At 46.3% G+C, this 15,297-nt stretch overlaps 1 protein-coding gene across 2 annotated transcripts; it reads left to right on the plus strand.

Annotated features, from left to right (window-relative positions):
- Window positions 1-1,733: 1,733 nt before the first annotated feature.
- Window positions 1,734-3,763, plus strand: LOC137031209 (CD48 antigen-like). Of its 2 annotated transcripts, XR_010896511.1 has the most exons (4): window positions 1,734-1,903; window positions 2,956-3,044; window positions 3,128-3,261; window positions 3,437-3,763. XR_010896511.1 is itself a non-coding variant. In XM_067401978.1 (3 exons), the coding sequence occupies exons 1-3, from the start codon at window positions 1,840-1,842 to the stop codon at window positions 3,718-3,720; spliced, it is 654 nt and encodes a 217-aa protein (XP_067258079.1). In that variant the 5' UTR covers window positions 1,734-1,839; the 3' UTR covers window positions 3,721-3,763. The 2 variants fall into 2 exon arrangements, 1 of the variants encoding a protein (XP_067258079.1); XM_067401978.1 differs by having other exon boundaries at window positions 2,956-3,261.
- Window positions 3,764-15,297: the final 11,534 nt, after the last annotated feature.

Genomic DNA, 15,297 nt, shown 5'->3' on the forward strand with positions numbered 1-15,297 from the left:
TGTTCTGTACCTCAGAACGCCTCCCACCTCTATCCATTAATGGTCATAGACTTAATTTTGAGTAATTTTGGAGAATGTAAGAAGAGTGTAAGAAACTGTAGTCTGCCTCAACCCAGATTCCACTCCAAAGTATATTTTAGAATGAGCTCATCCCCAAAATGGCTTAATTATCATAGAGAAGAAGAAAGTCAACTAGTATATTGTTTATGTACCATTTGATTGATAAAATCCTGAGCAAATGGTCATCAATTGTAGAATGGGAATGGGTGTGGGACACAGAGAACCATCTCAGACAATGAGGTGTCACAACTTCATACAGACCACAGCTGGTAAAACATGAGAAACTTCATTTACATGAAGAGTGGTAAACTGTAAACAGGACAAAAGGTTTGAGATTTGGATCTTCGTCAAGATCTTCAACTTTTCACTCATTTAAAATGCTAAACCCAAGTTAAGGGTGCCCTAGAATAAAAAAAATTAATTTATATTGGCATAGTTGAATAACAAGAGTTCAGTACATGGAAATGACATACAGTGAGTCTCAAACTCCATTGTTTCCTCCTTATATACATTTCATTTGTTTAAAAGACCTCCAAAGAACAGGCGAATCTCAACATAACACCAACTGTTATGTAACAGTCGGGATCATTAATATGTACGCCCCCAATATTTGCATATGCCAGCCCAATATCGAAGCATTACACAAGGGCAGTCAGTATTAATGTCTGGATGTGCAGAGCTGAATCATCAGGTAAGCAAACAAGGACAACAGCAAAAAATAGCAGATGGAGTGATAATAACTGACATGATCCATGATAACATGATATTTTTAGTGATATTTGTAAATTGTCGTTCTAAATGTTTCATTAGCATGTTGCTAATGTACTGTTAAATGTGGTTAAAGTTACCATCGTTTCTTGCTGTATTCACGGAGACAAGAGCCATCACTATTTTCATTTTTAAACACTTGCAGACTGTATAATTCATAAACACAACTTCATTCTTTATAAATCTCTCCAACAGTGTGTAATGTTAGCTTTAACCACAGAGCACTATCAAACTCATTCAGAATCAAATGTAAACATTCAAATAAATACTATACGGATTAATACACATAATCTGACGCATGCATGCAGTATTCATGACGAACACTTAAAGATCCATTTTGAGGGTTATATTAGCTGTGTAAACTTTGTTTATGCACTATTTAAGGCAAGCGCGAGCTCCGGGGGCAGAGAGCGCAAGCATTTAAAGGGGCCGCAGCATGAATCGGCACATTTCTTATGCCCCAAAATAGATAGTTAAAAAAATTAATTTAAAAAAAATCTATGGGGTATTTTGAGCTGAAACTTCACAGACACATTCAGGGGACACCTTAGACTTATATTACATCTTGTAAAAAAAACGTTCGATGGCACCTTTAAATGAAAATGTTTTCTTTCACGATTTAACAAATAACCTTTGATTATTTAAAAAGTTTTATTAAAGGAGATTTTCAAATAATTATTTTTGGCACAATGGAGCCCCCTCTCGTGCAGCCCTATGGATTGCAAAATATACCCCAAACCCTGGGGGAGTAATAACAATCAACAAAACAAGAGACAGGCAAAATAAAAGGCCTACCCATACTCAAAATAGGAGGTAAATGGGCTGTTGTTGTCTTCCTCTTTAAATGTCTATTGTGATGTTATTTGTCTCACACAATTGTTAGTGTCAGCCACAGAGCTGTGGTCAAGAGTGCATCAACTGAGAGACACGAATAACTCTGCATGAGAATTAAGGAAGTCCCTTTCTCTCTTCAGTCTCAGAAGCCTCAGTCTTTTGTCTAAACGTCCGGACATGAACATCTTTCAAGAGTCCTCCTGCTCCATTTTGGGTTTTCTCCTGGTTTTCTTTCTCCAGGGTGAGTACTTTGAGAAACATCTCCAGTTAAAGTCTCAACAGGCTGTAATTTTTTTTTTTTATTTTTTTTTTTTTTATTTAAACATATTTAGTTAAGCCTATGTAATAAACAGAAACATATTTACATATTTCATTTATTTAAAGGTACTATGTCATATCATTAGTCTCATAGAATAATTGCCTAAGTCATTTTTTGGCCAAATTGTGATATCTGCCTTTGAAATATGATCTGGGCAATTATGCTATAAGGGTAACCATATGACACATGGACCTGTGGATATACATGAAACCAAGATGCATATTTGGAACCAAGAGGAGTTTTTCAGATGCATGTTAATTCGATTATTTGATGTATATAGGGAATTAACATGCATCTGAAAAATTGAAAAGCTCAGCTCAGGAAACTTCAAGCCATAGTGCTTGTAAAGGGAGCTTGTTTGTAAAAGGAAGTGGTATTGGCTCGCTTTCGAGCCTACATAATCCATTTCATAAAACTATTATTTTCAGGCTGCTATGAGATTGCTAAGATGACTTATATCATTCGTTCAGTCATTTTTTGATTTAATATTGAAAGTAGAAAAATGTGAAAATGGCTCTAGTCTTCCTCAGCTGCAGTTGTACAGATTCTCAACATGTTTATTGCAACTACATTTAAAAGTTTTCTCACCAAACAACCAGACTAATGAATGGCTCGACACAAACTGTACCGGGGGAGAGACTATGGGCTTTCTTCTGTGTAGACATCAAGTTCACCTATGGCTACGTGTGTCAGAGAAATAGCCTGACTGTGCTGTGCTGCCATTCTCAAGAAGATAAGAGTGAGTTAGTGAGACGTGTGAGAGGGTCTGTGCTGATAAACTCACAACTCAAAAGCTGTGAGGTTCTTTTTGTCGTTCATTTATTTGTCACCCTTATTTGTTCCCTTTTTCGCATTTGTTCTGGTGATGATGTTGTCAAACTGGTGTTTAATTAATCTTATTTTGAATGTGAAAAATATGACATGATTTTATAATTATAGGCTATGTAACAAAAGTTGTTTGTTGTGTATTGTAGGGTCATGTACTGATCCAGTTGTTGAGGTGCACAAAGCTGTCGGAGACTCGCTGGATTTAATTGCTAATTTCTCAAAAGAAGATCTTGAAGTAAAGTGGAAACATAATGAGACTGACTTAGCTCAGTATTATAACAATAAATTAATCCTGCTGAAATCTCAATTTCACAAAAGGTTAGAGATGAATGAGGACAATATTGGTATAACGGTGAAAGGCCTGAAACTTCAGGATTCTGGAATCTTCTCTATTGTTGCAGAAAGACGCTCTATTCAATATCCAACAAAATTAATTCTGCTACATGTTCATGGTGAGTTTAATAATTTATCCTGTCAATGCTGTTAAGATGTAAATAGCAAATTCTAAAACAACACACAATCAAGAACTGGAGTTAAATAAATCCATAATAATTCAAGTTAAATAGTTCCTTTATGAAGAAAACATGTTAATATAGAAATTAACATTTGCATATTATTCTCCTACAGATCTCATCAGAGATGTACAGATTGAGTCCAGTAACTCCTGGTTGCCGTCAATAAACATCTACATTTTTCATCTTCAGTGTAAGGCATCCGGCGATCCGAATCCCTCCTACAGCTGGAGTGGTAATCTGGTCAAGACTGGACCGAACCTGAATATCAGCCTCCATCCAGCAGAGAGCGCCACACTCAACTGCACCACCAACAACACCGTCAGCGTCAAGCATACTACTAAGACTGTAGAGTGTAGAGAGAAAAATGAGTATTCAAGGTTCTGTGTAAAAATGTAGAATTCTTAAATTCTCTAAGGATTATATAATGTTATATTTTAAAATAAAGACCTTTAAGATAATTTTTTGCCTAGCGATCATTATTGTATTAAAGTCGGCATGAAATCAATATTGACCCTATTTACTTTGTTAGTGCATATTACTAGTCTTGTGGTGAACAGTTAATCTGTGCAAGTTAATACACAGAAAAAAAATGTTTGTCGTGGTAATCTTTAATCAAAATCTGAAAAGTTATTTCTGGTCTGGAATGGCATTCCTTCCCAGATGACGTCAGTTTGACGGCTTGGGTTGAAATCGCTTAAACCACTCCCCTCCAACCGTAGTCTGCTATGAGCGAGAGATGGAGAGGAGGAGCGCTAAAGTAAAACCCTGCCCTCTATTCAGTATTCCGTTTCACTTGGAAATATGTCACAACACTGAAGAAAAATCATTTGCAACTTCTGGTTCACTGAGCCTTTAAAAAGAAAAAAAATGTTGATGTCGGGGTGCTGGGCACAGTGTCTCCTCAGTCTTTCCTATTTTTCTTGCTTTCTTTTTTTGCATGTATGAATTCTATCTTATTCTAACATAGAGAGGATGGGCACTTAAAACAATAAATAATTCTTTTTCTGATACCTATCCTCCTTAAGAGGCCTTGTATTGGGTGTAACACCCATATATTAAATCACAAAAAAAAAAAAAAAAAAAAAATCATTGTTCATGCGTTTTCTGTACCAAACTGGATTGTGGGGCCTTAAGGCCCGTTCGCACCAAAGACGATAATTATACAGATAACGATAAAGATATAGTTATAAAAATCGTTCTCAGTATCATTGTCAGTATTTAAGAATAGCAGAGTTCACACCACAGCTATAACGATAACGACACAGAGAAACGATATCGTTGAAATCACTTTCAGCATGATTTTATCCAGCTGATGAATGAGAAAAACATCGTTGGATTGTGTTGGTAATAGGCACTTAACGTTACCTAACGCTAAAAGTAAGTTTCGTGCATTGAGCGCATTCTAACAAGTGCTTTCGAACTTCTTTCTGATCTGAATAGTAGGCTAAATTATGTGGAAAACACCTGCGAGGTTCGACGGTTAAGCAGAGTGGTTAAGATAAAGGGGCTTGAATAATTAATAATCAATATAACCGGACGAAAAGATATTTATTAAATGTTATCCACATTATATTTCATCTGCAACAGCATTGTGTACTTTTATAATGATGCGTTGGTCATTAATTTTTAAATGCATCATTATGCAAAGATGAGGAGAATTCTCTGCATGAAAGACCCATGACTGGCAGATCAACGTGCGACTACATTTCTCTCCGAAATGGTAGGAAAATAAATTTAATTGAATGTGGAGGATTTTAACTGTGACAAGATGATTGACAGGGTAGTTTAAACAGTTATAGGTTGCGTAAATAAGCGACGGAAACGTCAATTAAAGATGCAGTTATGACGAGGTAGTATGTCCCAAAGCTTGTCTACTCTTCTGCTACACACTCAAAAGTATGCACTTTTTCTTTACAAAAACAGTAAATGTTTTTAGGACGTAGTATAAGTGGGCGAATAGGGACGCAGCTTAGGAGTACGACCGGTCTAAGATGGCGGCCGCAAATCTCATCGCCCAGCGGCCAATAGGGCGTCTACCTATATGATGTCTATGGTTGAAACGGTGTCGGAGCTCGTCACTCCATCGGGCCATCTGATCATTCTGATTGGCTGTTCAGCTACTGCCACCTGCTGGTACGGAAAGGCATTTCATCTTACGCAGGTGCAGAACGGACATGTTTGGCCATCGGGTGTCGAGCGCCGGTTTGGTGTGTCAGGGCAACTTTAGACCCAGACGCTGCCGACGTGAGCCAACGCCGCAATCTGCTTTCGTTGCCACTAGTTCGTCGGCATCGGCTTGGTGTGTTCCTGCCTTAAGCAACCGGCCACAGATTTAACCAAAATTTTGATCACAAGTGTAGTACAGTATTAAATGATATTTTATTAACAAAGTTCCGGAAGAGCACGTTCAGATAATCTACCCAATCAGCACAAGAGGAGGCATATTTGTAGCTATATCCAATTTACCTCTGTTCCACAACAGTTTTCCAGCATTTCCAGCACATGAAGTTGCCTCTGCAATCAGTGTGGGCCCTGATGCTATCTTTTCCTCTGTTTCTCCCTGCACCTCGTCCAACCGAAAGGGCCTGACCCAAGTGTGAGGCTGCCTCCGCAAATGGTCACAGCCCCAGCCCTCTTCCCTCCTACCACGGCTGGGTGTCCACATACCTCAGCTGTTTGAACTCCTCCTCAATCTCCAAGTTAACTGATTCCGGAAAATCTCCCTTTCTTATAATAGGAAAGTGGACAGTCAACTGATTATGGTACGATCATGCCGGCGTGAACATACATTTTTCACAAAGAAGAAATCCAGCTCAAAATTACCTGCCAGAATACATCTGTCGCTCCTCCCACTCACAGTCACTTTTCTAAATGTTGTACTCTTGCAGCACAATTTTGGGGGTTTACTCTGTCAATCTGTCTCCCAGCGGCTTAATTTCTTTTTTAAGGGAATACTCGGGGTTCGGGCCAAATTCTGAGCTCGGAGCCCTCCCCTTGGACAGAACACCAAATACGCATATTTTATTCTATAACTGATTAAATGTAAGTGCGAACAATTGCTTTATATGTAGCACACATTTTTTCTTGTTGTTGCCAACTAACTGTTAGTTTGATTAGTTACGTTGATTCCAGCTGGCTGGTTAACACATTGTCTACACCAGACATGAGTGGTGGGATGCAACAAAAGTGAACAGAACCCATTATAATCAGTGATGCTGTCTACACTGGATGTGATGCGGTGCGATTCCCAACAGTACGCTGATCCCCTGTTCTATATCTGCCCGCGCTACTTCTGACACAAAGGACCAATGGATTTGCAAATGTTGCGTCTAGTGTAGAAAGCTGCTAGCTGTTGAGTCGCAACACAACAATGGTCAATGGGCTTAAACACCGTGTCTGCACCAAACATGACCGTTTCCGCGTCGCATCTCAACAGCAAGAAGCTGTATACACTGGACATGACAAAGTGATCATGGAAAATCCATTTGTCCTTCATGTTAGAAGTAGTGTGAGCTCTTGGAGTACATCAGAAATAGAGCGAGGCATCAGTTTACTGTTGAGGATTTGTTGCATCACGCCACATCAAGTGTAGACAGAATCACTGATTATAATGGGTTCTATGGGTTTTAGTTGCATTGCGTCACTTGCGAGTATACAGGGTGTTAAAAGTAAATATTAGATTGCTCCCATTATATTGAAAGATTTACTATAATGTCACACAGTTCCACTGTTAACAGCTGCATGAATTATATTGTGAGCGATTATAAATTCTTGAGAAAATAAGCATATAAACTGATACAATACATTTGCATCACCTCTTTTGTGTTGATATACATCTGGACACTTACTTAAAACTTATGCATTATTAAAGATTTTGTAGTGACATTTTTTTTTTTTTTTTTTTTTTTTTGTATATAGAATTTTAGTCTTAAAAGTATGCACCATTCATTTTGTTTTGATGGTTCTGCCCTACAACACTACAACAAATGCTTTATTGGTTAATTCCTTTGTTTTGGTTTATGTCTTTGAAATGGTCTATAAATTAAGATGAATATGTAAAGATGAAAATGTATTTTCAGAAAAGCAGAGAGCAAGAGAAAGCAGCAAGTATTGAGCTCTTGATGTCAACTTGCAAAATAAATAAATAAATAAAAATAAATGTAAAGATCTCTTCATCTTTTATTTTTATTATTTGTGTTTACAGTGTTGAGGAGGATGCAGCAGTATGCAGGTACAATGGGATATAGGAGTGGCCAGTGAATCTATTAGCAGGAAAGGACTGATTACAGCACATCCTCAATATGGATTCTGGACTGTAGCTCTGTGGAATGAGAATGATTATAGAGCCCATGCTGATCCCTCTGTCTCTCTGTCTCTGAGAGTGAAGCCACAGAAGGTTGGGGTGTTTGTGGATTATGAGGAGGGTCTGGTCTCCTTCTGTGATGTGAAGTCCAGTTCTCATATCTACTCATTCACCGGTCAGTCTTTCACTGAGAATCTCTATCCATTACTTAGCCCATGTCGAAATGATAAAGGAAAGAATTCAGCCCCACTGATCATTTCGCCTGTTAATTACAACGAATGAATTTACACACTAAATAGAAAATGAAAATAAAGCTTTTTTTAAACTAAGAATATAAAAATAGTAGGCAAATCGTCCATGTTTTTTCTGGCTTTCCTTCTGTTATTTCATATAAGTTTCTCTGAAACCATTTAGATTGGTCACCAGAGATGCAAAGCAACAAATTAATGTACACTGCCTACTCATTTTATTTTTACTGAGTAATTTTTTTTAGAAAGAAACGTTTATTAGGAATGAGAATATTAAGCAGCTAAGATATTAAGATATCTTGAATACTTTTAGAGTTACAGGCATGACAACTTTAGAAAAATAATATTTATGGCACTCAGACAGGAATGTTCTATGCAACTGAGCTGATAGAAAAAAATGAGATACATTTCTAGTTTTAACATAATATGTTCTTTAGATATTCCTCTTTAAAAGAGAAAAAGTGTAAGCTGTATGCAAAGTGACCCACATTTGGTTTTTGACCACTGAAAATGTATACAGTTTGCCAATTTACTCATGGAGCCGAATTAACATGTCCATATCTCTGGGATTGAACCATTGAGGGCCTTTAAAATGAAAATACCAAAAGGAAAGTTTATAAAGAACCAGAATCTAAGGATATTAAGATATCTTTAAGGGTGTTTTCACACCAAAGCGTCACTTGTTTTGTTCCGAAACAGGGACTAAATTGGTTACAATGTTGCATTTTCTTCTTGGTTCGGTTCGCTTTCATATGGCAACATTTCAAAGTGTACCAAAATGCGTTCAGTCAAGTCACATGCGAGTACAACTGTCCTCTCATTGGTCAGAGTTTTCGCTGCGTCATCCATCAAAATAATGATTGACAAGCTAGCTCCATGAGCTTATTGTGGCTTTATTTGTAACTGTCGAGACACACACAAACACTTTATAAATTTAGCCGTCTCTGTTAAATTATATACTCCATTATTCATATTAATGCTGCGGCAAATTCAAACGCACGGTCTTTCTCTCTCGCTCCGTCTCTGGATTTCCCAGCGCTGTCTAGTAGGCGACCTGTTGTCCACGTGTCTGTCGAGAGAGACCATTTGAATTTTATAATGAAGCAGAGTGGGAATTGAGACTTCGTCGGGACCGCATTCTTTCATGGAGAAGTGTAATTACACAACAGAGGCGCTCGTTGGTTTTCAGATATGGTAAATAATGTGCTCACTCACAGAATCAGACATTACTGCTTTTTATATCACATTTTCCATTATGAAAATGATATCATTTGGTTCGCTGGTCCGTTAACTGGGTCGGATTGCTTTCACATCTCAAGCGAACCGCTCCAGAGTTCGTTTGAAAGCGTACCAAGACCACCTCTTCAAGCAGGTCTCAGTACACTTGTTTGGTCCGCTTTTGGTGCGCACCTGAGTGCGACTGCTGCTTTCACACCTGCCCAGACGAACTGCACCAAAGGGTGAAACAAACTCCGGTACAATTCAACCGAACTAAATGAGGCAGGTGTGAAAGCACCCTAATACTTCTTGAGTTACAGACATGCAAACTTGAGGCAAAAAACACAAGAAGTATATATTTTTGAACTATCACCGTTGGGATATAATGAAACAAAGATTGTTAAAGTCAACAGATTTTAAATGGAGTGGAAATGCTTGCATGTGTGAAAATAAAAGTTACTGATGGTGTGTGCGTCTGCCACATTGCCTCTGCAGGAAATGGGGGAGCGAGGTAAAAGTGAATTAATTCAGCCACTGATAAACACCTGCTGCTAAACATCAGAGCCACTGAAGGATAAAGAAACAAGAACAGAAAAAAGAGAAGAGATTAGCAGAAGCACAAGAACGTCTAGGTTACTAATGTAACCCCCGTTCCCAGAAGGAGGGAACGGAGACGTTACGTCGATACTGACGTAATGGGGTCTCGCTAGGGAGCCCAATCACCTCCAAGGATACAAAACAAGCCAATGGGAATTGGCCTGTGAGATTTACATGCCGGGCCCCTCCCCCGGCATCCGGGTATAAATAGGGCCGGCATACTCACCTTCATTCATATTTTTGCTGAGGAGCCGAGATAGGTATCTGGCCGCTCAGCGGTGGCACAAAGCTATGGCAAGGGAACGTAACGTCTCCGTTCCCTCCTTCTGGGAACGGGGGTTACATTAGTAACCTAGACGTTCCCATTCAGTCAGTCACGTTCGACGTTACGTCGATACTGACGTAATGGGGTCCCGTGGAAAACGCCATAGCAACTGAACCACGTTACGAGTGTTAGGGAGGCAGGTGCTGGCAGGCTGAGGCGTGCCAAGTGCAAATGCGGCCCATACTCGCAACCCTCCAGCGCCCAGAGTAAGCCCAGGAATGTCTTCCATACCGGTGGGATGGAGAGGACAGGGCGTTACTGTGGAAAAGTCGAAGCTGCTGTTCCTACCCCACGGGGGAGAGTGCTTCGGAACTCAATCCCTCGTTTTCCAGCAACGACAAAAACGCCAGGAAAGCGTTCCCCGAGGAGGGGAAAGCTACGGAGACCACACCCTGCCCGAAGGGAGGTAACGTGTGGAGACACATATGGACTGGTCTGAGAACAGTAACGCATATGGAAGATCTCTGATGTAGGTCCTACCTTTCGGGAGGAACGACTAGCAATCAGAGACGGGGCAAAAACGAAGCCGCCCAGGGAAAGACACGGGTTTACCGTCAGGGAAACCTTACCGTGGACAATCTCATATGGGATTACCCGAGGGGAATCACAGCATATGGGCATCTAGTCCAGTACAAGGGCAGACCAACTGGGCATACACGCAAGTACTGGACCTGGCGCCTGACGCCTCCGCCGCGTCTGGCTGCCGCAGGATGCAGGAGGAACTCCACAGGGTTCGCCGTTACGGGGAACTGAACTGAGGAGCAGAAAAAGTGCTCGCATTCCCTCTCCCGAGGGAAATGGCACAGCAAGCGAACACCCATGGCTAACTACGAGTAGAAAGCACACGGGTGGACACCGGTTCCACTCGGAGGTTATAATACCTCACGAATGTGTTTGGTGTCGCCCAGCCTGCAGCTCTGCAGATGTCTGCAACAGAGGCGCCGTGCGCCAACGCCCAGGAGGAAGCAACACCCCGAGTGGAGTGAGCTCGCAACCCGAGAGGGCACGGCTCGCCTTGGGACTGGTACGCCAAGGCGACGGCATCCACTATCCAGTGGGCCAACCTCTGTTTGGAGACAGCCTTTCCCTTCTGCTGACCTCCAAAACAGACAAAGAGCTGCTCAGAGCTTCTAAAGCTCTGCGTGCGGTCCACGTAAACGCGCAGAGCACGAACGGGACACAGCAACGCAAGGGCTGGGTCTGCCTCCTCCGGGGGCAGTGCTTGCAGGTTCACCACCTGGTCCCTGAAGGGAGTGGTGGGAACCTTGGGCACATATCCAGGCCGGGGTCTCAAGATGACTTGAGAGTAGTCCGGCCCGAATTCCAGGCACGAATCGCTGACCGAAAATGCTTGCAGGTCCCCAACCCTCTTGAAGGAGGCGAGCGCGGTCAGGAGCACTGTCTTAAGAGACAGATGTTTCAGCTCGACTGACTCAAGGGGCTCGAAGGGAGCTCCCCGAAGGCCCAAGAGGGCGATGGAGAGATCCCAGGAGGGAATGAGGCGAGGCCTAGGAGGATTCAACCTCCTGGCGCCTCTGAGGAACCTGATGATCAGGTCGTGCTTCCCTAGTGACTTGCCGTCGAGCACATTGTGATGTGCTGCGATGGCGGCCACATAGACCTTCAGGGTGGAAGGGGACAGCCTCCGTTCCAAACCCTCTTGAAGGAAGGAAAGCACAACACCGACCGGGCATTTCCGGGGGTCCTCCCTGCGGGAGGAACACCACTCAGCGAACAGACTCCACTTCAAAGCGTAAGCGCGCCTCGTCGAGGGGGCTCGGGCCGAAGTGATGGTGTCGACTACCGCGGGCGGTAGGCCACTCAAGTCTGCCGCGTCCCGTCCAGGAACCACACGTGGAGGTTCCAGAGGTCGGGACGTGGGTGCCATATGGTGCCCTGCCCCTGAGAGAGGAGATCCTGTCTCAGGGGAATGCGCCAGGGATGGGCTGTCGCGAGGAGCATGAGTTCCGGGAACCAGGTCCGGTTGGGCCAGTACGGCGCAACTAGCAAGACCTGCTCCTCGTCCTCCCTGACCTTGCACAGTGTCTGTGCAAGGAGGCTCACTGGGGGAAACGCATACTTGCGTAGGCCCCGGGGCCAGCTGTGTGCCAGTGCATCCGTGCCGAGGGTCCCCTCGGTCAGCGAATAAAACAACTGGCAATGGGCGGATTCCAGAGAAGCGAACAGGTCCACCTGTGCTTCCCCGAACCGGCTCCATAACAGCTGGACAACCTGGGGGTGGAGTCTCCATTCCCCCGGGAGTGTGAGCTGTCGTGAGAGCGCGTCGGCCGCACGATTGAGCTCGCCCGGGATGTAGGAGGCGCGCAGCGACCTGAGTCGGCGCTGACTCCACAGAAGGAGATGGCGGGCGAGTTGCGACATGCGACGGGAGCGTAGACCACCCTGGTGGTTGATATACGCTACCGCCGATGTGTTGTCCGACCGGACCAGTACATGCTTGCCCTGCAGCAGCGGTCGAAACCGGCGCAGCGCAAGGAGTACTGCCAGCAACTCGAGGCAGTTGATATGCCAATGGCGATGGGATCCCGTCCAGGACCCCGACGCCGACTGGCCACTGCATATGGCACCCCAGCCGGTGGCAGAGGCATCTGTTGTGACAACAACATGCCTGGACACTTGCACTAGGGGCACCCCGGCCCGTAGAAAAGCAATGTCCGACCACGGGCTGAATGTGTGGCGGCAACTCGGTGTGATGACCACACGGAGTGAGCCACGGTGCCATGCCCACCTCGGGACCCGGTCGTGCAGCCAGTGCTGAAGCGGTCTCATATGAAGCAATCCGAGCGGCGTGACCGCGGCTGCGGATGCCATATGCCCCAGGAGCCTCTGAAATTGTTTCAGTGGGACCGCTGTTTTCCGCGAGAACGAGTTCAGGCAGTTCAGCACCGACTGTGCACGCTCGTTGGTGAGACGTGCTGTCATATTGACCGAGTCCAGCTCCACACCGAGAAAAGAGATGCTCTGCACGGGGCAGAGCTTGCTCTTCTCCCGGTTGACCCGAAGCCCCAACTGGCTGAGGTGCCTGAGCACCAGGTCCCTGTGTTCGCACAACTGTTCTCGTGACTGGGCCAAAATGAGCCAGTCGTTGAGATAGTTGAGGATGCGAACACCCACTTCCCTGAGTGGGGCAAGGGCCCCCTCTGCGACTTTGGTAAAGACGCGAGGAGACAGGGACAGCCCAAAGGGTAGGACCCTGTACTGATATGCCCGCCCCTCGAACGCAAACCGTAGGAACGGTCTGTGTCGAGGAAGGATCGAGACATGAAAGTACGCGTCCTTCAGGTCGATAGCTGCAAACCAATCCTGGGCGCGAACGCACGTGAGAATGCGTTTCACGTGAGCATCTTGAACGGGAGCCTGTGAAGGGCCCGATTCAAGACACACAGGTCCAGGATTGGCCGTAACCCCCCGCCTTTCTTGGGTACTATGAAGTAAGGGCTGTAAAACCCAGACTCCATCTCGGCTGCAGGGACAGGCTCTATTGCGTCCTTCGCCAAGAGAACCGCAATCTCCGCCCGCAGGACAGCGGCGTTGGGCCCTGTCACCGAGGTGAACAGAACGCCGCTGAACCTGGGTGGACGCCTGGCGAACTGAATCGCGTAGCCGAGTCTGACTGTCCGAATGAGCCAACGGGACGGGTTGGGAAGACGTAGCCACGCCTCCAAGCACCGTACGAGTGGAACCATCCGGACAACAGAAGTACCCACGGGGGGGCAGCATGGAGCACTGTGGCCTGACTCGGGAGGCAGTGCGCCCCGAGGTCGAGGCTGTGAGTGGAGTCCACTCACATGGCTCCGAGTGGGCAGGGTGGCGTGGGAAGGCGGTGCGTTCCCGGGGCGCCAAGACCCTGCCCGTGGCGAAGGAAGGAACGGCTGAGAGAGAGGGAGCGAAAGCTCGCTCACCCCCAGCGCAGACCTTCTTATATGACCCAGAGGTTTTTGGAAATTGCTCTTGTGAAAATGTGGGTACCGCTGGCACTGGGGCCAGCGGCGGAACAGAACACAGGATTCTCCCCCGGGCCCTCTCCCGGGGGAAGGAGCGGTGCGGTCACCGTCTCCCACAGAGCAGTCTCCAAAAACCACCGGGTCTCCCGTCTCAGGGCCGCTTCTCGCCTTTCTTCTTCTTAGAAGAAGGCTTGGCGGTCTGGGCGGGGGGCGTGGTCTTCCTGCAGGAAGCTCGGGGAGGAAGGGACGAGTCCGATCTCCCGGAAGCCTTAGCCGCAGGAGGACGCCCTCGGCGAGGAGCAGACGGAGGCGCAGCCCGTGGCGGATTGGTGGCATCATCACGCCAGGGCAGGATGTGTTTTATGGCCTCTGTCTGCCTTTGCACTGCCGAGAACTGCTGAGCGAAGTCCTCGACAGTGTCGCCGAAGAGGCCGGCCTGGAGGATGGGGGCGTCAAGAAAGCGAGCTTTGTCGACCTCCCTCATCTCAGCCAGGTCCAACCAAAGATGTCGTTCCTGGACCACCAGGGTGGACATCGTTTGACCCAGGGCACGTGCCGTGACCTTCGTCGCCCGGAGGGCGAGGTCGGTCGCGGCGCGCAGCTCCTGAAGCACTCCTGGGTCAGCACTACCCTCGTGCAGGTCCTTCAGCGCTTTCGCCTGATGGACCTGCAGAATCGCCATGGCGTGCAGGGCAGAAGCCGCCTGTCCAGCAGCTGAGTAAGCCTTGGCCGCGAGAGCGGCCATGGTCTTACCCGCCTTGGACGGGAGACGCGGACGGTTCCGCCAGGTGGCCGCCGATTGCGGGCATAAATGCACCGCAACCGCACGTTCCACCTGTGGAATGTCCACATATCCCCTGGCGGCCCCACCATCGAGGGTAGTGAGAGTGGAGGAGGCAGAGGACCGCAGTCTGGCCGTATGAGGTGCCAGCCAGGTCTTCTGGAGCTCCTCATGCACCTCCGGGAAGAAAGGCACTGGGGCGGGACGCGGCTGGGTGCCGCGCCCCGAACCCAGAAACCAATCATCCAACCGCGAGCGCTCGGGGCAGGGTGGAGGGTTCCACTCAAGCCCGATGCCCGCGGCGGCCCGGGCAAGCATGGCCGTAAGCTCAGAGTCCGTCTCTGACTGAGCCACCACCCCTGAAGGCGGAAGCTCAGAGTCATCGTCAGACTCCGAACCGTTCAGCCCACTCCCCGATGCGGCGATCGACATCCGATCCTCCTCCGGAGCGCCGAAAGTGACGTGGGGCACCCCCGAGGAGGGCCCCGCGACAGCAGTCGGCAGCTCGACGGCACATGGTGCTGTGGAGGAGTGGG

Source organism: Chanodichthys erythropterus, chromosome 11, assembly GCF_024489055.1.
Source record: "Chanodichthys erythropterus isolate Z2021 chromosome 11, ASM2448905v1, whole genome shotgun sequence".
Lineage (NCBI taxonomy): Eukaryota > Metazoa > Chordata > Actinopteri > Cypriniformes > Xenocyprididae > Chanodichthys > Chanodichthys erythropterus.

Coding starts and splice junctions, on each gene's coding strand:
- LOC137031209 (XM_067401978.1), top strand. CDS start 1,840: ATGAACATCTTTCAAGAGTCCTCCTGCTCCATTTTGGGTTTTCTCCTG. Junction 1,904..2,955: donor CCTGGTTTTCTTTCTCCAGG/GTGAGTACTTTG, acceptor TGTGTATTGTAG/GGTCATGTACTGATCCAGTT. Junction 3,262..3,436: donor AATTCTGCTACATGTTCATG/GTGAGTTTAATA, acceptor ATTCTCCTACAG/ATCTCATCAGAGATGTACAG.